The 26,043-nt window shown below is 58.2% G+C and overlaps 1 protein-coding gene across 1 annotated transcript in view; it reads left to right on the top strand.

The window, feature by feature from the left end:
• Positions 1–8,548: 8,548 nt before the first annotated feature.
• SLC6A3 (solute carrier family 6 member 3) overlaps positions 8,549–26,043 on the top strand; it is a gene marked incomplete at its 3' end in the record, with an annotated part of 34,248 nt that continues 16,753 nt past the window's right edge. Inside the window, exons 1-7 of the mRNA XM_082622887.1 lie at positions 8,549–8,911; positions 10,161–10,292; positions 13,731–13,956; positions 18,210–18,348; positions 19,547–19,681; positions 23,545–23,648; positions 25,110–25,234. Coding sequence (XP_082479013.1) covers positions 8,626–8,911; positions 10,161–10,292; positions 13,731–13,956; positions 18,210–18,348; positions 19,547–19,681; positions 23,545–23,648; positions 25,110–25,234 — 1,147 coding nt within the window. The 5' untranslated portion in view covers positions 8,549–8,625. The remainder of the gene's footprint in view (positions 8,912–10,160; positions 10,293–13,730; positions 13,957–18,209; positions 18,349–19,546; positions 19,682–23,544; positions 23,649–25,109; positions 25,235–26,043) is intronic.

A 26,043-nucleotide genomic window follows, 5' to 3' on the forward strand; every position in this document is an offset into this window, starting at 1 on the left:
GACCGGCCATTCTAAGTGTTGACAAGGACGTGGAGCAACGGAAACTCTTGCACTGTTCACGGAAATGTCAAACAGTATCACCACTTTGCAAAACAACTTGACAGTTTTTAAAAACAGTTAAACACACATCAAGCAAATGACCCAGCCATTCCACAACTAAGCACTTAACTCAAGAGAGATGAAAGCCCATGTCCACACAGAGACTTGTGCACAAGTGTACACAGGGGTTTGTTTTATTTGTAAGAGTCAAACGTCCATCAACAGGTGAATGGATGAATAGATTATGCTCTATCTATATGATGGAACACTACTCAGCAATGAAAAGGAATTCACTGATTCGTGTAACAACACAGATTCAGCTCAAACATGCGGAGTGGGAGGAAGAGACCAAAAAACAGTCCTTACTGCAGGTTCCATTTATATAAAATCCTAGGAAGAAAAAAGGAATCTATAGCTGGGGGACGAGCAGTTGCCTGGGTGGGGTGGATAAAGATGGATACACAGGAGCGCGACGATTGTCTTGAGTGGGATGAACATTTTATTCTCATGGTGCTCGCGTCCTGTGGCCACATAAACGGCCTCCCAAATTGTGCACTTGAGACCCGTGCAGTTTATGGTATGTCGATTAAACCCCAATAAAGCTGTCTGTAGAGCGAGGACACAAATGGAAAAATAATCACAGAAAATACAGTTAAGTTTTGTGCAGATGGTGGGATTACAAAGTTTCCTTTGTCCTCCAATCTCGTTCTTTTTTGGCATTGTTTTGGCTACTCTGGGTCCATATGCATTTTAGAACCAACTGGTTGAGCTGTTCAAAAGAGCCAGTTAGAATTTTGGTTGGAACTGGGTCGAATCTATAGTCAGTTTGAGAAGAAATTAACATCTTAATGATACTGAGCCTTTAGATCATGGACATGGTCTTACCACTCCACTTCCTTCAGCCCTTTTAGTTCTTCAGCAGTGTTGTCTAGATGTCAACATTCATGTCTTGCACGCACGCATTTTATGCCTAAGCATTTTGTTTTGGATACTGTTGTAAATGAAATTATTTTAAATTTTATTTTATAGTTGTTTCCTGCTGGTATATAGAAATACAATTGATTTCTGTGTATCCTATGACCTTCTAAATTCACTTGTTAATTCTAGCTTTTGTTTTGTAGATTCTTTAAGATTGTCTCCATAGGTGATTATGTCATCTGCAGATAAAGGCCTTGTCATCAATTTCCCAATTTTCTTTGAATCTCTTATCACACAACCAAACACTAGCCAATGTGTAAGAATCACTGAGACCCGTACCTCTGACCGTCCTCTTCTTGGCTAAGGAACAACCCTGTCCACTGCTCAGGTACCTGCCCACCGGGAAGATTTCCCTGTGTCTTCCGAGCGTGGCTGCAATGCTGCAGCCTTCCACTCCCCGGTGGGATTGGTACACTGTGGGATCCATGTTTCTGCAGTCAGATGGTCATAAGAAACGCCCGTGAAGCCCAGGTACAGGTTAAGGGGGTGATACCAATGCAACAAGCGGGGCACCTGTTCCTGCAGCTTAGTTGTGTCTGCAGCACCCGCCCGAGCCTGAAAGCGTGTATATTGCCTCCACTTGATGATAGCAAATTGCTGTCTGTACCAAACTTTACGGGTTGGCTGGTTCATTTATGACGGGCAGCTCAGCTTATATGCGAACTGAACTTCCATGAGTTTCTACTATGGCTCAGCGGTATACTAATTCAAACGGAGCATAAGGATTTTCAGAAGACTGTTTGGTTATTCTCCAAAACTCCAAGTGTTTGCACTGAGTCCCTGCAGGGGCTGCCAGGGGCTCCACGCTGCATCTCTATCTTCCAGAACCTTCCACTCCCCATGGGTCCGGCCAGGTCAGTGTTTCTCAGAGTGTGGCCCCAGAGCCAGCAGCAGTGGCACCCCCCGAGAAGTGGTTAGGAATGCAGGTCCCCAGGCCCCCCCTCAGACCTGCTGACTCAGAGTCTCTGAGGGTGAGACCCAGAATCCTTGCTTTGGGTGCGGGCAAGGGTTTACGCGGGCGACTTGGGAACTGCGCTGGGTCGCAGCCCCCTCTTGCCAGTGCCGCTTGCTCTGGGCTCCCCTCGAAATGAACCCTATGAATAACCTGGGAAGCAGGCCCGCCCACTGGCCTCCTGCTCGGTCTCTGCAGCTGCCTCTGCGGGCGTGGCCGGGCTTCCCACCGCAGACTCTGAGCTGGCCTGACGGAGGCCCTTTGGGAAGCGCAGTCCTGGGCTCCAGGCTCGGCACGTGGGGAGCTTGGGGTGCAGGGTCCAAGCATCTATCCGCACAGATGGCCACAGCAGCATGGAGTGCCCGGGGGCGCTGCCAGGCTGCTGGCGGCTTTTCTTTCTGTCTGCTCACTGCCCTTTGTCCCTCGGTGAGGAGCAGCCAGGCCAGGGTGGCCAGGGCCTTCTGAGGGCAGGAGGCTGCTGAGCACAGAGCCCGGCACTGCCCTGAGGGTCACTGCCGGAAGCGATTGTTATTTCGGTCCCTTTCACACTGTGTGAGGGTGGTCAGCAAGCAGAGGGGAGAACGGAGGCTGGGACACCGCATGAACGTCGTGTGACCTGTGAAATTGGGGTGAGGCCTTGTCCGGCCACCTGGAGCCCTGGCATCCTGGTCTGGTGTCGATGCCTGCAGCAGCATAGGGTCAGAAAGGGCGAGGGAGCTGTAGCAGAGACGCTCCCATGGGCTCCAAGCCCAGCGCCCAGTGAGGGTCCAAGCACCACGGTTCTGCTTGTCCCCTTACGTCTAAAGCAAAGCCAGAGGGAGCGAGGCCTGAACTGAGCCCCAGGTGCCCTGCCAGTGCCCTGAGCAGGGCATCCTCTCCCACCCTCTGCTGGCACCGCCCCGAGAGTCCCTTCTTCCCTGAAAGCAGCAGGACGCCTGAAGCCAGCTCTCCTGCACCCCGCTCTTCCCACTCCAAGACTTTGCACGTCCAGATTAAACTAGCCTGAGCTGCTGGGACCACGGGTCGGGAGGCTCTGACATGTTCTAAGCTGCTCCCCTCGAGAACAGGCCTGTTAAGGTTCTTCTTTCTTGTGGGTTGAACTGCGCCCCCAAATTCAGATGTTGCAATTCTAAGCCCCAGGACCTCAGAATGTGGCCTTAACTGGAGCTGAGGTCTTTGCGGAGGTAATCAAGCTAAAATGGAGCATTAGGTCCGGCCCCGATCCAACATGACACAGACACAGACACAGACACACACACACACACACACACACACACACACACAGAGAACACCATGTGAGCGTGAAGGCAGAGATGGGGTGATGCTTCTACAAGCCAACGACGCCAAGGATGCCAGCACACCCCCAGAAGCTGGAGGGGGGCCTAGGACAGACTCCCCCTCAATCCTCGAAAGGAAGCAGCCCTGCCGACGCCTTGATCTCAGACTTCTGGCTCCAGAACAGAGAGAGGATGCTATCCTGTTGTTTAAGCCACCCCATCAGTTATGGCAATCACTCTTTTTTTTTTTTTTTTTTGTGATACACGGGCCTCTCACTGTTGTGGCCTCTCCGGTTGCGGAGCACAGGCTCTGGACGTGCAGGCTCAGCGGCCATGGCTCACGGGCCCAGCCGCTCCGCGGCATGTGGGATCCTCCCGGACCGGGGCATGAACCCACATCCCCTGCATCGGCAGGCGGACCCTCAACCACTGCGCCACCAGGGAAGCCCGGCAATCACTCTTAAAATCTAGCCGGGGACCGACCTCATCACCAGTGTGGTGACACCTGAGCTCTCCAGCTCTTCCTAACAGAGCTTTGGGGTGGCGTCCCTCCAGCCAGGCACCTCCTGGCAGATGTGGATCTGGGGATGAAAAAGCACCTCCCCTGCTGTTGAACTGCTGTGCTCACCGGGCACCACTACCCCGCCCTCACCTGCAGGTGGCTTTCTGAAGCTCGGATAGGATTCTGCATTTATCCACCATGGCTCCAGCCTCTCGGGAATGTCGAAGGCCTTGACATCAGCGCATGGCCTGTGTCCTCCCGTGGATGGGGCACCTGTCGGGGGAGCACCCACGCTGCCTTCCAAGTCAGGGTGAAGCAGGCTGCTCGAGACAGGACACAGGGCAACGTCCAGCAGCGACCTCCTCGGTTGGCGGCACCCAGATGGGGGTCACCAGCGGGGCAGAGCCGCTCGGGGGCAGCAGCCAGAGCCACAGGCTCTCCCCTGGGCCCGCCCACGGGGTCTGCGGCTGCAACGGGTGCACAGCAGACAGCGAGCGACTGCCCTGAGGGTCGGCAGGATGGTACTGAGATACTCCGTCCACCCAGGGCTCTGAGCAGCCACGCCGATAATAAGCTTCGGGCAAAGTTCCAAGCATGCGAAGGCCGGCTGTGTAATCAGCTCTAACCCCACAGGTTCCACCCGCACAGGTGCCGACAGGGAGGACCCTGCCGGGGACGATGGAGGTGCACAGGAGCCGGGCAGCTGCCTGCTCTGCCTTCTGCGGCCAGGCTGCGGGCCCAGCTCCCACGTCATTGTGCTCCGGAGCACCCGGGCTCTTCATCCTGAGTCACTGGTAGAAGAGAGGGTCGGGTGGGGCGGGGGGTGCGGTGCTCCTGGACGCACGCAGGACTCTCCTCCTCGGTGCAGGTGCGCTGTTGGGCGTGGGCCACAGCTGCTCCCACCTCCCCGGCCCCGGCAGGGTTTGCTCCGCTTCCCAGGGGTTTCCATCTAGTATGTGTGCTTTTAACATACACATCTGAGCTCACTGGCTCTGCTCTGTGTTCCTGTGACCCTGTCCATTAGGCCCAAACCTAGGAGCACTCCTCTTTCTTGAAACTCACACTGTGGAGCATCTGTGCGGAGAGCCGGCCTGCTGTGATGGCCGCTGGTCACAGATTCAAGGTGGCACATCGCCATCTTCTGAAATCCCTGCCCCCTCCCCAGGTGTACGGAATGAATTGCGTTCCCAAAATTCATGTTGAAACCCTAACCCCCGTGCGATGGTCCTAGGAGTTGGGCCTCTGGGAGGCGGTCAGGTCATAGGGGCTGAGCCCTCATGAGTGGCACCCGTGCTCTTATAAAGGTGGCTCCAGAGCACTTCTGGGTGCTTCTGCCGTGTGAGGACTTGACTTCCAGCCAATATTTCCATGTCCGTAAGCTGCCCCGCCTGTGGCGTTTCTGTTAGCATAGCCAGCGGAGGCCGGGACCCTGAGTCGTGGCTTCTTCCATGGATCCCAGTCCTGCCTGGAAGAGCAGCCCCTGCCGGTTCTTCCCCGGTACCAGGTACCAGCCCTGTCCTGGGCACCAGCCCCTGGTGGGGAGGCTGCCGGAGGGGCGTGAGGCGTGGTCCCCGGGATGAGCCAGGGTGCTCTGCGGGCCCCTGGTACAGGGACACTGCTTCTGTGGCCCTGCCGAGGAGGGACATACGGCCCAGACAGAGTGGAGAGCGGCTGGCGTGGGCGCCCCCCTGCAGCCACCGCAGGGCAGGAAAACCAAAGCTTACACGGAGGGGGGAGGGGAAAGTTACGGCCCAGGCTTGGGTCACCAGGGCCTCCACCATGTGCAGAGCCAGGGTGCCACCTACCTTGATGCTGTCCTGCACCTGTGGGTCCTGGGCCTGCTTGGTGGTCTGGGGACTCCATTCCTCCGCATCATGAATGTGCAGTCTTGCTGGAGGTCATCTCAGCAATGATTCCGAGTCAGTCCGTTCTGAGCCAGTATCGACAGCTGCGGCTTTCCGGGCTGTCCCTGGAAATCGTGTCCCGATGCGAGTGTGATTCGAGCCCCTTGGTTCCAGTCGATTCGCGCTCCATGTGGGCAAAGCGCGGCGACGCTTCGCTCCTTGCTTGACGCGCGCGGACACTGGGTCCTGCGAGGGGTCGGCTCTCGGGCCACAGAAGGACCCGCGTCTCCGCAGCCCGGATCCGGGCGAGGATCGGGTACCTCGCGGCCGGGGCGCAAGGCCGGATGAGAGAAGGCAGAGACCCCGGCAAGGTCTGAGCCTGCCCGTCAGGGCAGGAGCAAGGGTCTCCGCGGCCCGGCTAGGGACGCCCACAGGACCCCAAACGCCAGGCGCAGGATCCCTGCCCCCAGGCCGGCCCAACTCGAGTGGGACTGGCTGGTGGAGGAGATGCCCCCAGGGCGCCAGACCTCGGGGGAGGGGGGGCGGCCGCGGCAGGAGGAGCGGACAGAACCGACGTCTGGGGAGAGGGGTCGGTGCAGCATCAGGAAGGCGGCCCCTGCGGCAGCGGCGGGAAGAGGGAGAGTGGGCAGGAGAAGGGAGGGAGGCAAGACCCGGCTCGGCCCCGCGCGCCCGCCGCCCAGCTTCCTCCCCGGGCGGAGCGGCGGGTGGGCCAGGGGAGCCCCGCCCCAGGCAGATGCGCGGGGCAGCCCCGGGGCGCGCAAGCTCGAGTGGGAAGGAGACGGAAAACCGCCCGTCTCGGTCCTGCGAGGCCTGGGACCCCGAGGTGACCCTGTTGCCCCTCGCCCCAGGTTCCGGGCGCGCGAGGCCTTGGGCAGAGCGCGCTGCTGGCAGCTGACTGGCGCCGGCGGTCGGGTCCCGGGGGGCGGGGCTCGGGGGCGCGTCCGCGCTCGTCCTCCGCCCACCCGGGGCGGCACGGAGGCGGAGCCAGGGCGGGTGAGCGCCCCCGGTGGCCGGCGGGGCGGGTCCCGGCGACAAGATAAGAGCCCGGAGCGCAGCGGGACCCGAGCGGGAGCTTCCTTGGACGCTCGGTGTCAGGACCCCAGCAGAGACGAGGCTGGGGCGCGCAGGTGAGGCCGGGCCGCCCCGTGGCCCGCTCCCCGCACAGGTGCCCCTGCGCATCCTCCGGGCGCTCCGCTCCCGCCTCTGACCCCGAAGGCTGCGGCCGAGGGGCGCCCGGCCGGGGCGAGCACCGTCGGGGGGCGCCGTCTCCCGCAGGCTGCGGCGTCTCCAAAAGTCGCCAACAGTTGGGGTGCACAGCGCCGCGACAGTGCCATTGGCGATCTTAAGGTGAGGTGGCCGAGAGGTGCGAGCCCCGGAGCGGGCGCGGGGCTGATGTGCGCCCCCGTGGCCCCTGGCCCCATCCCGCCCCAGGCTCGGAGAGACGGGGTAGGGGCCGGCGGTCCCCGGCTTCCCTGAGGCGCTGAACCCTGGGCACCGCGGCTCTTTGTGGCTGACCCCTCCCTGCTGAACCAGACCTGCCCGGGGTTGGGGGCACCTGGGCAAGCGGCCCCCAGAGCTAATAGGGGTGATTTTCTCAGCCATCGCTTCTTCTCACAGGGCTTAGTCTTTGACTTTTAAGATGGGGCAGGGGTGCAGGGTTGTGGGGTGCTGAGCGTCCAGGCTGTAGGGTCGGACTGCAGCTCTGTTTCTGCTCTGGGTGCAGAATCACACTTTCTAAGCACCACATTCGCTTCCTGTACCCAAACCTGGCCTCTGAGGCCGGGGCTTCATGGGTGGTGTGAGCTCACCCCAAATGCAGAGCCGGGGTCTCCCTGGCAGGTGGTCCCCGATGCGCCTGCGAGGGCCGCTGTCAGAGCGAACCGGCTGGGATCTGGCGCCTGCACAAGCCCAGCCCTCTGCACTGGACCCCACTGCCGGCCGGTCCCTCCCGCCTCTCCCCGCCCCCAAGTCCCTCCTGTCCCTTGTCATTCATCTCAGGAATGTGCTGTTGTGTTTGTCTCAGAGACGTGGTGCACACAGTGACATGTTGTGGGATTCTGTTCAAACTTGGATGCAGAGGAAAATGACCCCCTTACCGCTGCCGTCCTGCTACCTTCTGCTTCAGAGTGTGTGTGTGCGCGCGTGTGTGTGTGTGTACACATGCAAGCGTCTGCAGTTGAAACATCCAAACGTCAGAAGAAGTCGTCTTTGAAGCTGCTCTCGGCCGTGTAATTTCTGTGTTACACACTGTGTGTAATTTCTTCTGTTCTCCTTGATTATATTACCCAGAGTTTCATGAAGGTAACCTGGAGATGATTTCCCTGGTAAAGCTGCTACGTGCAGGAGCTAGTCCTGTAAACCCCCAGGTAAATCCTGACTGGAAGGATTTACCTGCCCGGAAGCCCTTGTCCCTGCCCAGCCCTTCCAGGTGTGGCCACAGGTGGACGCAGAATGTGCAGCCATTCCTTGAAGGAAACTCTTAAAATCGTTACTTTGAAACTTTGAATTCCTGTGGCTGACTCTGGCTTTAGAATTTTGCTTTTGACTTTGGTCTCTGAGTATAAAGAATGTATGTGCACTGTTGTGAAGACTTACTATTGAAAACTATTTGAAGGTTGTCAAATTACTCCCTGGCAATGTGGGGAGTGCGGAGGTAGCATCTTGCATTATTACTAAGTTGGAGAGGACACAGCCTTGCACTCTGATGGGAATGGAGAGGTCTGTCCTGAGGTCTGTCCTGAGGTCCTCAGTCTGCCCTGAGGTCTCCACGGCCTGTCTCCCGGCCCCACGAGGAGGGTAGCTCATCTCCTACTGTCCTCAACCCTGGCTGTGTCCTCTTGGGTGCTTGGAGTGCATTTGTTCTGCCCCAAAGAAATGGCTGGAAATGCCTCAGATCTGTGCTCACGCCGCCGGGTGCATCGTGATCTGGCTACTAAATCAGTGCATTCCTGTGCGTTTCTCTTTCATGCTGGCTGTAGACCAAGAGGGAGGAAGCGCTGAGTCCAGGAGGCCATGAGTAAGAGCAGGTGCTCTGTGGCACTGATGTCTTCCGTGGTGGCCACAACTAAGGAGGCCAATGCCACGGGCCCGAAGGCGGTGGAACTCGTCCTGGTCAAGGAACAAAATGGGGTGCAGCTCACGAACTCCACCCTCCTCAACCCCCCGCAGAGCCCCGCACAGGCCCAGGACCGGGAGACCTGGAGCAAGAAGGCCGACTTCCTCCTCTCGGTGATCGGCTTCGCTGTGGACCTGGCCAACGTCTGGCGGTTCCCTTACCTGTGCTACAAAAATGGTGGCGGTGAGTGCGTCCCCCCCTCCCTGTGCCCTCCTGCCAGCCAGGGCCACAAGGCTGGCATCTGGAGGAATGTGGCCTAAGTGGGATGCAGTTTCCCCAGATGAACGTCCTGGAACTGTAGACGTAGAGCTCAGAGTGGTCTCCTTCCCTGACTGTTCTCTCCAGCCGAGGACACTGAGGCCAGGAAAGCAGGATCCCCGAGGGAGTGGTCAGAGGCACCATGGCTCTGCTTTCTGTTTCCAAAGGTGACATTCACTTTGGAAAAGAAAATTCTCCAAGGCCCAGAGAATGGTATCTTTGGCTGATTTAACCAGTGTTTACAAAACATGTAGAGGCCCTGGGCAGTTGCCGGCACCAAAGATGCCCTGGGAGTGTGCCCGTCTCCCTCCCCCTGCACAGCCAGTCCCAGAACTTCCATGTGTGGGCTTGAGGCAGAAAACTAAGAAATGGGCCAGGGTCACCCCAAAAATTCAAGCTGAGAAGCAGTTAGGTTGTGCCTGTTTCCTGTGAGTCCCCCGACTCTGCCAACCCCTGTCGGGGGTCACTCCATGCCACACACTTGGGTGGGGCTTCGGGAGACTTCCTTGGGGAGGGCCTTCCAGGGTGCCTGTGAGTGGGTCGGCATTTTGGCACCCCACTTGAGGTCTAACAGGTACAGAAGTTGCCCCAAGACAGGCATCGCTCTGGGGTCTCCCTGTCTCCCCCGCCCCTCCCCGGAAGAGAGCCGAGACAAAGCCCCCTTATCTGAGGTGCAGCGAGGGGGCTTCAGGAGGCTGAGCCTGCGGGGGCCTGAACTCTGTGCCCTGAGCGAGGCTGCGGCCCTGATGGAGGCAGGCTCCAAATGCCAGGGGCCAGGCAGGGTCACATCCCGAGGATTCACAGCTCAAGGCGGCAGACATCTCCACAGCGTGGGGGAGGGGGGCACGGGGCAGGCCCCGCCGCGCAGGCGGGGAAGCCACAGCACCCAGGAGCAAAGCCACGACGCGGGCTGACCCACAACTGCGGGGGGGAGCTGACCGGAGTCCTGCAGGGATGCGCTGGGGCACGGATGACAGCGGGGGCCAGGCATGGAGGCGGGACGCTCACCACCCCTGCCTGCAGGGAGCTTCAGGGAGAAACAGGGACAGGAGACGGATGACAACAGTCGTGCCCAAGACACATGTGGTCGGCTGGGGCGGCTGAGCCCTCGCTCCAATGACAACAGGCCAGCCCATCCTCGGCCCCAGGCTGAACATGCTGTCGTGTCCCCCAGGTGCCTTCCTGGTCCCCTACCTGTTCTTCATGGTCATTGCCGGGATGCCGCTTTTCTACATGGAGCTGGCCCTCGGGCAGTTCAACAGGGAGGGGGCTGCCGGCGTCTGGAAGATCTGCCCTATCCTGAAAGGTAACGGCGGGGATGCCCCCTTGCACCTGGCGTGGTGTGGACCAGGGCAAGGCTGGAGCAATTTTGAAGCAAGTCAACCCCAGCTGTGTGCATTCAGTCCTGCTTTGCTAGGTGTCTAGGCACGTGGACACATCCTTTTAATTTTGGTCCTACTTTAAAGATCTGTAATGACTAAGGATTTGAGTGTGTCTCCTTGTTCCCAGGTGAGGCCAGCCTGCAATTGATGAGTAGTGTTTTGTCAAAGTGCTAAAATAGTAGAAGAGATAAAAAATACTCCTATCTCTGGATCTGTCATCTGTCATCTATAATCTGTCATTCATCTATCTATCCCCCTCCCTCCCTCCCTCTCCTTCCTCTGTCTCCTCTCCCCCTCCCTCTCCCTCTCATTCCCTCCCTGCCCCTCCCCTCCCCCTGCCCCCTCTCTCTCATACACACACACACACACACACACACGTGCACATACATACGCACACACACACCAAGTAGATACGAAAGGCACTCAGACCGCCAACAGCAGAGGAATTCTCTCCTGTTTTCTTCAAAGACCTGCCAATGAGTCTTGCAAGAAATGGGAGGCTGCTCCATCAAGGCGTGTCCTCCAGCTGGGGTCCTGGAATTACTATTTGTCCCCGACACCCTCTTCCTGCTGAAGCCAGCTCTGGGGAACGCTCTGGAGTGACCTGGCTTTAGTGGTGGAGAAGGGGGCTGTTGTCCCTCTTGAGGCCCGAGGATGCTCCGTTTCAGGTTGTCTGGTTAATTGCCTAAGATAACCCCCACTGTGTGTACGGCATGGAAAACACCTATTTTATCGACTATAAAATAATTTATTATATTTTGTGGTCAGTAATATTTTAGTGTGGTTTACCAAACTCTGCCTCTTTCTAAAAAGGAACTTTAAGTGGCTTAAAATTAAAAATGCATGCAGAGTTAATATTAAAAATACTGAACAAACTGAAATTTAAGAAACTTGACCTTAAGAGCTGTGAGTGAAGTTCACACTTGGTCTTGAGCTTCCTGGTAGCCGGACAAAAGAGGGACACGTCGAGTTTTCGTTCATATTTTCACTGGAAGTGTTAGAGGGGACCGAGCCTGCCACCGCCTTGGGAGGGACGTTTCCCGTGGCACAGAATAATAGAAGAAACGTATCAGGTGGAGCTGTAGAGTATATGATGATGTATGAACACTGATCATTCACTGAACAAGAGCATTCTCAGAGCAAACAGGGCAGTGGATTTCGTGTGGCTGGGTCTTAAGTGACACAAAGGAAGAACCTGACGGCAGGGTCGGTGAGGGGCTGCCCTCGGGCGGCCCAGGGCCAGGGCTTCCTGGGGCTCTGTGGTCCTGGAGGACAGAGCTCAGAGGGACCGAAAGAATGGCTGGTGCTCACAGCCACATTCCTAGGAAATCGTTCCTTCATGCAGGCCTCTGCGGCAGCTGGACAGCAGCGCCCTTGGATGGGGGACCCTCCGGGGCTGGTGTGCTGTGGCTGATGGGGCAAAGCTCACGTGCCCTGGGAGCCACATCAGCCCGGGGCACCCTTGTCCCTCTGCTGGGACAGCGAGAAACCTGGCCTGCCCAGCGGAGGGCTATCCACACGGCGGTGGGTTCAGAAGGCAGAAGCCGCTCTCTCTCTGACCCTGGATTGGATCTGCTTTAGTGTTTGATCAAAGGCTCCGTTGAGTTCCCCGAACTTCAAGTGGAGGATTTGGTGTGCAGCGTTGTCACCTTCCAAAGATTTCCGGGCAGGCACCCACAGCCAGCTCACCACCACGGAACACCTTCCGTGACACACGGGAAGCAGCGTGGCTTCCCGCCGACGTGGCTGCCGGGGCGAGTTCACGGGGAGCCAGCCTCTCCTATGGAGCTCAGGAAGCAGAAGTGCAGTAAAGTTATTCCACGTTGATGAGTCCACGTCGGAGAAGGCCTTCTGAAGGCACAGTCTGGGTTTTGTCATCGCTGCTACTGAGCATGTTTTCCAAGAGGGACCACGTACCAGGGACTGTTTGCTTTTAAATAAATCACTCCTGATACTGGATCTGTTTAATATCTACACGTAAATAAATTGTAGTCCCTCTCTTTTGGCTTTCAAAAGAGGAAAGAGAATTTTAATGAAGTGTCCTGAGCAGGAAAATAGCTTCTCCTAAGGGCTAGACCCATAAAAAACAAGCCAAGCCACTCCCCGAAAAAGTCGGCTTGAAGGCAAGCCCCTCCCCGGCCACAGGCAGGCAAGACGGGACAGGGCGCCCACCAGGTTCTAAGGCAGTGAAGTTATAGTTATAGCCCAAACTAGTCCTGGCAACAAAGCCGGGAAAGAATGCGGAAACGAGAACTCTGCATGAAGCCTGATACAGTCACCCGCAGTGATGGGACCCGACAGTGCTTGTCCAGCACTGAATAGGGAGGAGGTCTCACTGCCAGACCATCCGTCCACCTCAGCCAGGATGTCGCGTCTCCAAAGACTGCTCACCACTCTGTTCTGCTCCAGGAGCCAGGAGCCCCTCAGGGACTGTCACAAATCCCAGGGCTTGTGATCCTGGAAAGGGACTCTGACAAGCCCTGGGGGCCCCTGTGTGGTCATAGGTGACCCTTGGAGACCCTGAATGGTCATGCGTGGTCCTGGGTGATGTTGGGTAGACCCAGCTGACTCTGTTTGCCCTGAGTGGCCTAGAGGGGCATGGTTAGCTATGGGTGGCCATGAATGGCCCTGGACAGCTCTAGGTAGCCCAGGTAGGCATGGATTGTCTTGGAGGCCCTGGATGGTCCTGGATGAGCCTGGGTGGCTGTGGAAGAGCGTGAAACACCCTAGTAATCCTTTAGTGACTATTGGTGGCCCTGCGTGGCTCTGGGAGTCACTGGGCATCCCTGGGTGACCCTGGATGGCCTTCATGGCCCTATTGGCATGGGTGGCCCTGGGTGGCCTTAGGTGACCCTGAGTGGTTTGGAGTGGCCTTTGTCGACTTGGTGTTTTGTATCCTTGGGTCTTCCTAGATGGCCCTGGGTGGTCCTGGGTGCCTGCGGATGATTCTGATGGTTTTGTTTGGCCGGTGGCCCTGGATAACCCTGGGTTGAGTTGCCCTGGGTGACCCAGAGTGGCCCTAGATGACCTTAAGTGAGCCTGGATGACCCGGACTGGCTGTGAGTGATGGTGGACAGCCATGGATGGCCCTTAGTTACCCTGTATGTCTGAGGGTGACTTGGCTGTACCAGGGCGTCCCTGGATAGCCCTGCATGTCTGGATAGACGTCAAGGGCCATGGATGGTTTTGGAAGTGGGCAGCCCCTTCTCTGACTGTGACGCGAAGTCTGGGACCCACCCTTTCCTTCATCTTCTGGCGTGTCTGAAGGCGCTGCCTGGTTTTGGGACAGCCCAGGTGGAGCTGCGACCCGTGAGGGGAGGGGCAAGGGTGAGCTGCTGATGGGGCCATGCTCTCCCCACCAGGCGTGGGCTACACGGTCATCCTCATCTCACTCTACATCGGCTTCTTCTACAACGTCATCATCGCCTGGGCGCTGCACTACCTCTTCTCCTCCTTCACCACGGAGCTGCCCTGGACCCACTGCAACCACACCTGGAACAGCCCCCGCTGCTCCGATGCCCGCGCCCCCAGCTCCAGCCCTGACCCCAATGACACCTTCAGGACCACCCCTGCCGCCGAGTACTTTGAGTAAGTGGGGGCCTCGGGGTCTGAGGACACCCCCGGGGGTGGGGGGGGAAGCCGGGCCAGCCACCCGCCCCTGCCGCCTCCCGAGGATGTGGGGAGGACCCCTCGCTGGCCTGTGCCGCGTCCCGTCCCTCTGGGCTCTTGTGGGCGTATTTCTGACCCCACCTCCAGCAGCTCAGCACGGCTCCTGCAGGGAGACCTCGCAGGGAAGGGAAACTGGATGGGCTGCCCCACCTGCTCCCTGCGGCCCTTTAGGGTCTGTTGGGGGGGATGGCCTGTGACCCTGCAGATGCCGCAGGGAGGAGGTGTGTGGGGCTGGGCTCCGGGGGCTGCAGCACTGCCTCCAGAGGGGGCCGGGCTCCCCTTTCCCGGTCACCGCCCCATTCTCCCTCTGCTCATGGCCCGGCCTCCAGCCGGAGGCGGGATCATCAGACAGTTGCCCGAGGTCTTCCCTGAGGGAAAGCACTGTCCCACTCCTGGGGCCTGTGGAGCTGGGTGAGACACCAGGTGTGCAGGAGAGAAACTGAGCCTTCGGGCACTGGGAGAATCTGTCGTGTGGGGGTAGAAGTGACACCGCCAGAAGGGCAAGGGGTGTTCATGGAACCTGCGGACATTCAGCATCTGAAGTTGCGTGTTTCAGATACTCAGGGTCTAAGTCCTTTGCTCTAGAATCCCCGCCACACGTGGGGAACGTATCTCCAGGATTGGCTGCTTCAGAAAGTGGCAGCGATGGGCAGGAATGGAGTGAGGTGGGGGTTTGGGGGGCCTGGGGGGACCACCAGGGGGATGGGGTGCCTTTCTCAGGCATTATTAGGAAGAGCATGGTTAGGGTGGGGACGAGGGTTGTGTGTGATGGGACTTGTTTAATTTTTTGGAAGATACTCTTTTTGGCGGTTTGGGATTAGAGAGTGAAGGAGTCTGGGGAGGGCAGGGAGGGAGGTTCCGCGAAGGGGGGACGAGAGGGGCCGCTGAGAATCCACCTGCCCGGAGGAGGGAGAGTCCAAAGCTGGGGGGGGTGAGGGCCTGGGTCTCCAGGAGCTCTCAGGAGGGGGCGAGCAGGTTTCAGAGGACAGGCTGGAAACGAGAGTCCACCTGGGATGGGTCCCATTAGATCTGCCTGAAAGACACCAATGAGGACGTACCTGCGAGAAATGGAAACCCAGGCCCTGTCACCTGAGTGTGTGGGCAGGACTCAGAGTGACAAGCAAGCAAGAAATGATAGATTCGTCCAAGTCAAAGCAGAGCATTCATCCAAGTTGCTTGTGCATCTGAGGAGCTTGCTGCCGGCCGGTTCCTTACTGCACTTCCCAAACTTAAGAGCATCTCATGGACAGGTCAAAGCCCGGGCTGCAAGTACTCTCACCAGCGGCCCAGCTCTCAGGTTTAGTGTGTGATGGGAGACGGGGGACCAGAAAAGAGAGAGGGAGGGGTGGGGACCCCTGCATCAGAAAGCAGAAAGGGGAGACACAGACATGGCTGTGGACGAGCGCCTGGGAGCATCCCACCCGTCTCACCACTGACAGACATGCAGAGACAGCTCTTGCTACAGTTGGGTTTAAGTTATCATTTCACCAACAAAACGATGGCTATGTTTTCAAGCTAGTGTGTCTTTTACAATTTTAAGATGGATTTTGGTGCAATTTAGAATGTTTAGAAAGCTTTAAGAGATATCAAATGTGTCAGATGAAGCCATTTGGGGATACTTACCTTTTGTTTGGGAGGTGTGGAAAAAGTTGATTTATCTAAGTGATTTTTCAGATGAGAAAAATAGAGGGAAAAAACTGATTAGTCAATGATTTATTATTAAGAATGCTAGAAGGAAACATATGTGATAGGTGAATTAAAAAAAAAAAAAGAGCTCACTAGTGAAGTCTGTTTGGAAATTCCAAGTCTGGAAGAGAAAGATTGAGCTAGAAAGCTGCCTGAACCCTCCATGTAAAGGGCTGTTAGCAGGAGCAGATGTCCAACCGTAGTTGGAGGTGACCCTGGGACAAAGGCGGGGCCTTTGAAGGTTTACAACGAAGTCATAGATCATGAACGACACGATGGGTTATTAAACTGAACTGATGACACGCCAGGTGATTTCACTAACGGTGGTGACTGGGTTTTCCTGAGACAGGCCCCACTGACTGTCAGGTCTGCAAGGGTTTTCTGGAATGTAAAGCCACTTTATACCGTGGATCTTTGTGGAAAGCACTGCATCTTCTTGAAGGCACATGTACTTAGGGAGCTCACATCCCACCACGAAATTCCAGGATAACTATAGTCATTGAAGTACGAAAGCTGTAAGTGCTACAAAGTGCACGTGGGCTTTGGAAACCCCAAAATTGGCCCCTGTAACTCCAACTAGTGTTCAATTTCCCTCAACTCCATAAACACTTATCAAAACCACCTTCACCTACTTTCTAATATAAATTAGAAAGCTATACATTTAAAGCTACGAACTTGCCTCTAAGAGACTGCTTTAGCTGCCTCCTGCACATTTAATATGTTGTGTATTAAAGTATTCCCTGATCTGCCTTGTGATTTCTTCTTTGATTCACAGGAGATTTTTAGAAATTTGTTGTTTGACTTTAAAATATTTGGAGGTTTTCTAGATATATTTCTGTTATTGATTTCTAATTTAATGCAGATTTGGTGAGATAATATATTTTAAAACCTCATTATTCCTAAATATACTGAGATTTGTCATATTGCCCAATATATGGTTTATCCTGGTAAGTATTCCACGTGCACTTAAAAAGAATGTGTATCCTGCTGTTGTTGGGTAGACGTGTTGGCTAGGTCCTGTTAGCTCCTAGTGCTGTTTAAGTTTTCTACACCCTTACTGTTTATTTGTTCTATCAGTTACTGTGAAAGGTGTGTTGAAATCTCAATCATAATTGTGGATTTACCTATTTCCCTTCACAGTTCTATCAGTTTTTGCTTCATTCATGTATCTTAGAGCTCTGTTCTAAAGTGCACACATGTTTATGAATATCAAATCTTTTAATTGAGTCCTTTTCCGTTATGAACTGTCCCTCTTGGTACTATTCCTCATTCTTTTTTTTTCCCCTTTATTTTGGCTACGTTGGGTCTTTGTTGCTGCGCGCGGGCTTTCTCTAGTTGCGGTGAGTGGGGGCTACTCTTTGTTGCGAGGCATGGGCTTCTCATTGCGGTGGCTTCTCTTGTTGCGGAGCACAGGATCTAGGTGCGCGGGCTTCAGTAGTTGTGGCACGCGGGCTCAGTAGTTTTGGCTCATGGGGTCTAGAGCGCAGGCTCAGCAGATGTGGAGCACGGGCTTAGTTGCTCCGCGGCATGTGGGATCTTCCTAGAGCAGGTCTCGAACCCGTGTCCCCTGCATTGGCAGGCGGATTCTTAACCACTATTCCACCAGGGAAGTCCCTATTCCTCATCCTGATTTGTCTGATATTAATATGCCCACATCATATGATCACTCCAGATTTCCTATGAATAGGGTTTACATGGGATATCTTCTCCATCCTTATGTTTTAAACCTATATGTATCATATTTGAAGTGGGTTTCATGTAGACAGCACAGAGTTGGTTCTTGCTTTTTTATTCACTATGACAATCTCTGTCTTTTAATTAGAGTGTTTCCAATCAATAATTATCAGTATGGTTAGGGTTTAGTCTTCCATCTTGCTTGTCCCACCGGTTCATTGTTTCTTGTTTCCTCTGTTTATTTTCTTTGGAATTAATTAATTATTTTGGCTTCCACCTTATCTACTCCATTTGCTAATAAGTTCTAGCTCTTCTTTTCTTGTTTTGTTTTGTTTTCTTGGCCACACCACACAGCATGTGGGATCTTAGCTCCCCGGCCAGGGATCAAACCTGTGGCCCCTGCATTGGAAGCGTGGAGTCTTAACCACTGGACCACCAGGGAAGTCCATCTAGCTCTTTGTCTTAATTTTTAGTGGCTATTACAGGGTTTGCAATCTACGTCTTTAAGTTATCACAGTCTACCTTCTCCTGTCAGTGTGGCCCTGGGCCAGGGCTGGGCTTCTGTGGGCTCCCAGCGTGCGGTGGCCCACCTGCTCTTCTCACCTGGAGGATGGGCCCTGCATCTCCACTAAGGCTGGAGTCCTGGCCTTTCTGGGGTGGGGGGCGAGGGGTGGGGGTCTCCAGGCCCATCAGGCCAGGTCCCTGCTGCCATGCCGAGTGGGGGAGGCAGGTCTCTGCACAAGCACAGCCCCCTGTTCCAGTTCTGGGCATGGAGGCAGCCCCCCCAGGACACCCATCTCCTTCCTCTCCAGGCGCGGTGTGCTGCACCTCCACGAGAGCCAGGGCATCGACGACCTGGGCCCTCCTCGCTGGCAGCTCACATCTTGCCTGGTGCTGGTCATTGTCCTGCTCTACTTCAGCCTGTGGAAGGGAGTGAAGACTTCCGGGAAGGTGAGGCAGCAAGGCTCTCCAGCTGGGGAGTGGACAGGTGGCCGTGGTGGGTTGGGGAGTGGACAGGTGTGCCATAGTGGGTTGGGGAGTGGACAGGTGTGCCATGGTGGGTTGGGGAGCGGACAGGTGGGCCATGGTGGGTTGGGGAGTGGACAGGTGGCCGTGGTGGGTTGGGGAGTGGACAGGTGGGCCGTGGTGGGTTGGGGAGTGGACAGGTGGGCTGTGGTGGGTTGGAGAGTGGACAGGTGACCTGTGGTGGGTTGGGGAGTGGACAGGTGGCCATAGTGGGTTGGGGAGTGGACAGGTGGGCCGTAGTGTGTTGGGGAGTGGACAGGTGGGCCGTGGTGGGTTGGAGAGTGGACAGGTGGCCATGGTGGGTTGGGGAGTGGACAGGTGGCCATGGTGGGTTGGGGAGTGGACAGATGGCCATGGTGGGTTGGGGAGTGGCCGTGGTGGGTTGGGGAGTGGACAGATGGCCGTGGTGGGTTGGGGAGTGGACAGGCGGGCCGTAGTGTGTTGGGGAGTGGACAGGTGGGCCGTGGTGGGTTGGGGAGCGGACAGGTGGCCGTGGTGGGTTGGGGAGTGGACAGGTGGCCGTGGTGGGTTGGGACAGGCGGCTGTGGTTGAAGAATGATGTCAGGAGAGTGCTTTCAGCGTGAAGACAAGCACAACAAAATATTTTTGCTGATGAAAATATCTTGGTCATTATCTGGGCGCCCGAAGCCACGATGGCCAGAATGCCCCCGTCACTCGGGCTAACGCTTGCAGTGACTTTCCAGCACCTGAGTCTGCTGACGGCCACAGGCACTCTCCCCCACCCCCCACGGCCCGGAGTCCATCTGTCACGAGTGCTCCAGGTGCCCATTTGCACAGTCAGCGCACATCCCTCACATCTCCCTCGTCAGGGATTCAGCCACTGCTGCCTACTGCCATGGCCCGAATGCGGAGACGACGCGCTCCTTCCTTGCCAAATTGTTTGTCCTGTTTTAATCCCCGGGAAAGACAACATGCAGGATAGAAGGCACTGGACAGTCTTGCTCCAGGAGGCATTTGTTGAGCTGGTGTCCTGTGACTGATTGGGACGCCGGGCTTCCCAATCTGAGGCCCCCCTCTCTGAGCACAAACCATGAGGGTGACCCTGTGCCCAGCCATGCCAGCCGGTGGCCAGTGCGCCCTGGTGACACTGTGCCCTCCCCAGGTCGTGTGGATCACAGCCACCATGCCGTACGTGGTCCTCTTTGCGCTGCTTCTGCGAGGCATCACCCTCCCTGGGGCCGTGGACGGCATCAGAGCGTACCTGAGCGTGGACTTCCATCGGCTCTGCGAGGCCTCGGTGAGTACGCCCTCCACTCGCGGCCCCAGTCCACGTGGGCTGTCAGATGCGTCATGGGGCTCTACATCCCAGGCAGGAGACCCCAAAGGCTGCAGCTGGGCAGCAATTCTCACTCACCCCGCCGTGTGCTGGGCCCACCCAGCAGAGTTCCCCGTCCAGGTGAGAAGGGGCCATGTGGGCACAGCGAGCAGCTGAATGGACCGGAACAAGGACATTAGGGGACCAGGTCACCTAGGCTTCTGCAGGGAGAGAGCGGGCGTCGGCTGCCCCGCGACCTCTTTGCTGTGGGCTGTGCTGTCCCTGGAGGAACGCTCCCGGCTCCTCGGATAAGCACCTGGGGGCCGCCCGGTCTGTCCCCGAGGGTGTTGCTGCTCGACTGGACCGCAGCCACGAACTCTGGTCCCGGATGCATCCTCGGAGCTGGGCTGAGGCTGCGTGAGCTAGGGCCCCCCGTCGGGGAGCCAGACCTTGATGGTCAAACACCCCGGCGCCCCCGGCATAAAGGCGTGACGTGACCGCATCGTGGCCAGAACTTAGTCCACAGTCAGGCTGCGGGTTTCTTCGGCAAAGGAAGAAGCAATTCTGGGTTGAAATATGAGAAGACAACCTCGTGAAGAGAAGAGGCTCGGCGGGGCAATGGCGGGGCGGCGGGGGCTGGAGAGAGAGACAGGCAGCAGCATCGCAGGGAGACGGGCCCAGAACAGGGAGGCTGGGTGGGCGGCAGAGTCACTGGAAGATCAGGTGGACTGCACTGGGGCGGGGGGGGCCTGTGGCCACCCAGGGAGGCTGAGCTACCGGAGCAGCACGAGGGCGAGGGCGGTCTGGGCTGGGGTGTGGGGCCGGGGCCTGACGCTGCCAGGTTGTGCAAGGGTCGGCTGTGGGGCTCATCGGGCCGGAGGAGGCACCCCCTGGGGCAGCAGTGGGGAGGAAGGGCGAGAAGGGGAGGCAGACGTGGCTCCGACCCCAGGAGCCCTGGGAATGGGGGGCACCGGCAGGGGGGAGGTCGGGCGCCGAGGGGCAGTGAGAGGAAAGCACCACGGTCTCGGTGCCACAAGCGCACAGGCGAGGGCAGCCGTGAGCAGTGCCGGGCACAGGCCGGGCAGCCCACCCGAGGACCGAGGCTGTGAGGGCAGCACACGGGTCTCCACGGGAGGCTAAAGGGAGAGTCCGTCCAGCAGCGGGTCCAGGGCCCCACAGCTGCAGAGCCAAGCCCGGGGAGCTGAGAGGTCAGCAGGGCATCCGTCCTCGGGAAAGCCCACGGCAGCTGGGGGGTGCTGGCAGGAGGAGGTGGCCTCGGGCGTCCAAGGCCAGCTGGGCGTGATCTGGCAGTCAGGGAGAAGTGGGGCATCAGGCAGGAAGGTCAGGCAGCACAAGAGTGCGCGAGACAGATGCCAGGGGTGCAGAGAAAGCAGAGGAGAGTAGGAACCGGTGGTTGTCACGAGTGAGGTAGATTGGCGGATGGATGAGACAGATGATAGAGTCCAGGTGGACGGACGGACGATAGATCACAGACAGGCAGCAGGTGACGGACGATAGATCACAGACAGGCGGGCAGCAGATGACGGGTGGATGACGGAAGGACAGGCGTAGGTGGTGGGCGACGGAGACACACAGGACTGGACCTGACCTGAGTGTCCCCGCCTCTAACAGTCCCATCAGCTAGGGAGGGCAGGAGCAGAGACCAGGACAGAGCAGGCCCACAAGCACTGGGCTCCTGGGAGACTGCGGTCCCCAAAGGACAGGTCTATGCAGTCCCCAGCTCGGAGGGTGGGGCCGTTCCTGGTCCCTCCGTGGGGTTCTGGCTGACTTTGCACCACGTCCTCCAGGACAGGGCAGGGCCTGGGCCTCACCAGCTTGGCAGCCGTCCTGAGCTGTCCTCCCAGGGCTGCTCCGGGCCCAGGGGCTGCCTGTACGCCCTCTCCCAGGCTCAGGGCAGCCTCCGTCAGAGACCGAGCAGCCCCGGCACCCGGCAGTGGGGGGCCAAGTCCCACAGGCCCCGAGGGGATGTGGTTGGGGACTGGCCCAGATCGGGGTGCAGGGCCCCAGCACCATCCCAGGCTCGTCCCTGACCACCCCCTGGGGGTTCAGCCATGGTGGCTCAGTCCAGATGGGCTGCAGGGAGGGGCCTGGCCAGGTCCTCACTGGTCCAGGCCGGGTGGGAGCGGAGGTTCCACTGAGGGGCCTGCCCAGCAAGCGAATGGGTTGGAAGTAACTGTCGGCTCCACCCTTCTTGTGCCCCTGGCACCAGGGACCCTGTGCTGCTCTGACGTGGAGGCTGCCCTGCATCCTGGGGGCAATTTCTAGATCCCCATGGGGATGAAGGGGACTGCCTTCGGGGTCAGCGTCACTGTCCTCAGTGGCATCCAAAGGCCCAGCCCTTTCAGGCCATCCAGACTCAGTTGTTCATCTGCAGCTCTCGTGGAGCTGCTCCATCGGACAGGCGGGGTCTAGGCTGGGACAGACAGAGTGCTGTCCAGGAGGGCCCCATTCCAGCAGCAGAGAGGAGGACGGGAAGTAAAGGAAGGGCAAGTCCAGGTCAGTTCTGAGAGGCTGCCCAGGCGGGTCCCAGGGTGGACCGTGGCCTGGGTCTGGAGCTGGGTCCTAGGAGCGGCAGTGAGCAAAGGCCTGGACAGATGGCTGGGAGGCGTATCCTGATGGGTGAGCTGCACGTGCAAAGGCTCTGGGGTGGCCACTGCCCACAGTGAGGACCTGGGGTTGAGAGGAGATAGGAGTCCCCTGGCGACACCGGCTCCTGTCTGCAGCTACCTGCCCAGACGAGCTGGCTGATGACCAGCACAAGGGGGCCCCTTGGCCCCCTGCCCACCCAGCCACTCTAGGCCTTGAGGTGGGAAACATGCTGTCCCCAGTGCTGGGGTGACCCCAAGACTGGGCGTGCTGCCCAAAGGACCGAGCACCACTGGTCCTGGCGTGTGGGCTCCATGTCCAGCCCCCTCACTCAGTCACACTCAAGCCAGCTGCCCTGTGTCCCCAGCTGGGGAGCTCTGGAGTCACTGCCTGAGGACCTCGGCCCACAGGCCTGCACCACGGGCTGTGGGGACAGCCCCCAGGACCTTCCGGGACAGCAGGTCTGGCCAGTCCCCCAGGGTGGGTTTCCACTCTCCTCATCCCTGCCCCAGGCTGTGCAGGGCCAAGGGGGGCCTACATCACCATCACCAGCTGGTCTCCACATCACCCTGACCCAAGAGGGTCGTGTCTGACTTTTAAACTACCTCCTTGGTCCAGTATCGACTGCAGGCCTTCACTTGTCATGTGTGTCAGCACCCGGATGTCACCTGTGCCACCCCCAGCAAGCGCACAGAGGCAGAGCCACGGTCGGCTCCACAGGGCTTTCTTCACGTCCCGCCGTGTGCTCACCCTGTGCTCACCGTGCACTCACCCTGCACTCACCGTGTACTCACCATGCACTCACCGTGCACTCATCCTGCACTCACAATGTGCTTCCATGGGAAGGACAGAAAGTGGGTGTTGGTGGGCACGTGTCTGATTGAGGTACGCATGTCACACAGCATTTTCATAAATTACTGCTGTTACCAGGGTCACGGGCCAGACCAACCCTCACCAGTTAGAGTAATGGGAAACCGCAGGTCCTGCAACAAGACGCAGCCCCCCGTGTATCAGGCTCTCTCGGGCCAGCAACGCGGGAAAGGTTTATTCCCTGAGATGGCATTTGCTTGTTGACAATGATGTCGAGTTTAAGTTCGACCCTGTTCCTTGGAGCCCCTGGCATCGAAGATGCGGCCGTCTGTGGGACCACCCCATGACCGCCCCCTGTCCTTGGGCTGGCTGAGCCCCCCCGCAGGGACCTCTCACCGCCGCTCTGTCTGTCTCCGTGCCCCGCGCAGGTCTGGATAGATGCCGCCGTCCAGATATGCTTCTCGCTGGGAGTGGGGCTTGGAGTACTCATTGCCTTCTCCAGTTACAATAAGTTCACCAACAACTGCTACAGGTGAGTCCTGGGCTCCCGCGAGAGGGTCTGCAGAATCAAGTGGGGACACAGCTGATCTGCGGGGGCATCGCTGACTTTAGGAAATAATGTGTCCCTGGATGAAGGGAGGGGGAAATGAGCTGTGCTTGCAACTCTAAGCCAAATGGCTTTTAAAGTGGAAATTGAACAGGGAAGCTCGAGGCACAGTGTTGATTGTGGCTTTAAGGGAGCGTAGAAGCAGTGAAGATGCTGATCACCTCGCTGGGAGGAGGCGTCCCGGACCCCCCCCCACCCCCCGCCCAGGCCCCTTCCTCTGCCCCTCCTCCATCCCCTGCCCCACCCAGCCGGCCTCATCCTCCCAGCACTCAGGGTCAGTCTCCTCCCCCACGTGCCCCACGAGGAAGGGCCTGCATGTGTGCCCACCTGGCCTGCACCTAGGGATCCTGGGCCCCAGGGGCATCCCAGACTCTGTGCAGAGGCCGCCGGGGACCCGGCACCAGGACAAGCAGGAAAGTGGCTGCACTGTGCACCCAGAGCTCTGGCAGCATCTCAGCTGGGGCCGCCCAGCCCGGATGACCTGAGTGACCCGCAGCCACTTGCTGGCCCTGAAATCCTTCTGAAAACAGAGAAAGAATTTCATCCAGGACTGCTTTCTTTGACCTTCGTGAGCCTGTATTTATTCTCTTTCATATCATGAGGATAAAAATGCGGTAAAAATACAAAGGCGGTGTGCACAACAAAATGGCCAGACTGACTACTACCCAGAGGGCCACACAAAGGTGGAGTCTGGATGGCAGGGCCAGACAGCCCCTGCCTGAGCCCACCCTGTGCCCACCTGGGTCTGTGCACCCTGCCAACATCCTTCCACTCGGGCACCAGGAGGGCTGACCCCACACTCCCCCCAACCCGCTCTCTGAATTCTCAGCCGTCAGAGTGAGGCCCACAGGCCAGCAGCATGGGACCCCCAGGAGCGAATGGGAAACACAGCATCTGGGGCCCACCAGACCCACCCCGTCAGAACCTTCATCTTAACAAGCCCGGAGACATCTCAAAGCCCCGCCTGGCAGCCCCTGTCGAGCAGGGGTAGGGACCCCTGTGGTCGTCTGTGCTGCCCACCTGGAGCCCCAGCTTTGCTGGTGGGACTGTCTCGCCTTCAGCACTGAGTCGGGAGTCCCAAGAGTCCCTTGGTCCCCAGGCAAACATGGACGGGCCGTAGGGCCTGGCCTAACCAACGTCTGGCCAGAGCCCAAAGCCGCTCAGTGGGGGGTCCAGGTGGGAGGTCCTGTCACCATCACCCGGTGCCAGCCTCCCTCCCGCAGGGCAGCCCTGGACAGCCTCTGGGGCTGCAGGAGGGGCTGGCCTGCTCGACTGGGGAAGCGCCCCCCGGAGCTGCCTGCCCCAGACGCAGTAAATTATGAATAATGACTGGAAATTGCAGTGGCTCCAGGCCGGGTGCTGAGACGGCACGTCTTGTTCCTGCAGAGACGCGATCATCACCACCTCCGTCAACTCGCTGACGAGCTTCTCCTCCGGCTTCGTGGTCTTCTCCTTCCTGGGGTACATGGCCCAGAAGCACAGTGTACCCATCGGGGACGTGGCCAAGGACGGTGAGTGCCCCGGGGCAGGCAGGTCCCCCCTACCCCGCCCGCTCCCGAGGTTCAGGCTGCCCAGTTCTCGACCAGTGTTTTCCCTGCAAACCTAGAGGGAAATGCACAGGCCTCCAGAGCCCTTCCCAAGAGCTGCTGATGCGACTGAGAACAGGATCCTGGGTGCAGCGCACCCACCGCCTCCCCGCGCCCCCCGCCCCTGCCCCCTCGGACCACCGTGCTGCATGCAGAGGCTGGGGCATCTTTGCCCCTTGTCCCAGTGCGCCTTGCAGAGGCCACTCGGCTGCAGGACGAGGGTCTGGCTCCCCTCACTGGGCGACCCCCGCCGTTGTTTACACCTGGCCAGGGACGTGAAGCTCAAGGCTCCAAGTCGTTCCAAGCGGCACGGACCTCGGTGTGGTCAGCCAGGAAGAAGCTGGGCTGGTTTGGACATAGCAGTTAATCTGTTCCAAAGCTTTTCCTCCAAATACCCAGTGGCCATGGCACGTGTAGATGGGATTTGGATAATAGCTGAGAATCCCCTGAAGTCTCTGGACGCGGTGACAACAGAGACCCATGTTCCCAACCTGCTCACCATGCCGACACGGACACGGATTGTCTGCAAACTAGGAAGTTAGCTGAGGGAGAGTGGGCGGGGGAGGGCATGGGCCCAGGTGACACAGGGACCAAGCTGGGCCCCGCAGGAGAGAGCCCCCAGGGTGCTGGGCAGAAAGTCACGGCTTAGGCAGCCTGAAGCTAGGTCAGTCCAGGACCCCAAGGCCTCCCGCGACGGCTGCCACCCTCACCGGCCAGCAGGATCGTTCTGTGCA

Source organism: Mesoplodon mirus (assembly GCF_964341445.2).
Source record: "Mesoplodon mirus genome assembly, chromosome: 5".
Classification (NCBI taxonomy): domain Eukaryota; kingdom Metazoa; phylum Chordata; class Mammalia; order Artiodactyla; family Ziphiidae; genus Mesoplodon; species Mesoplodon mirus.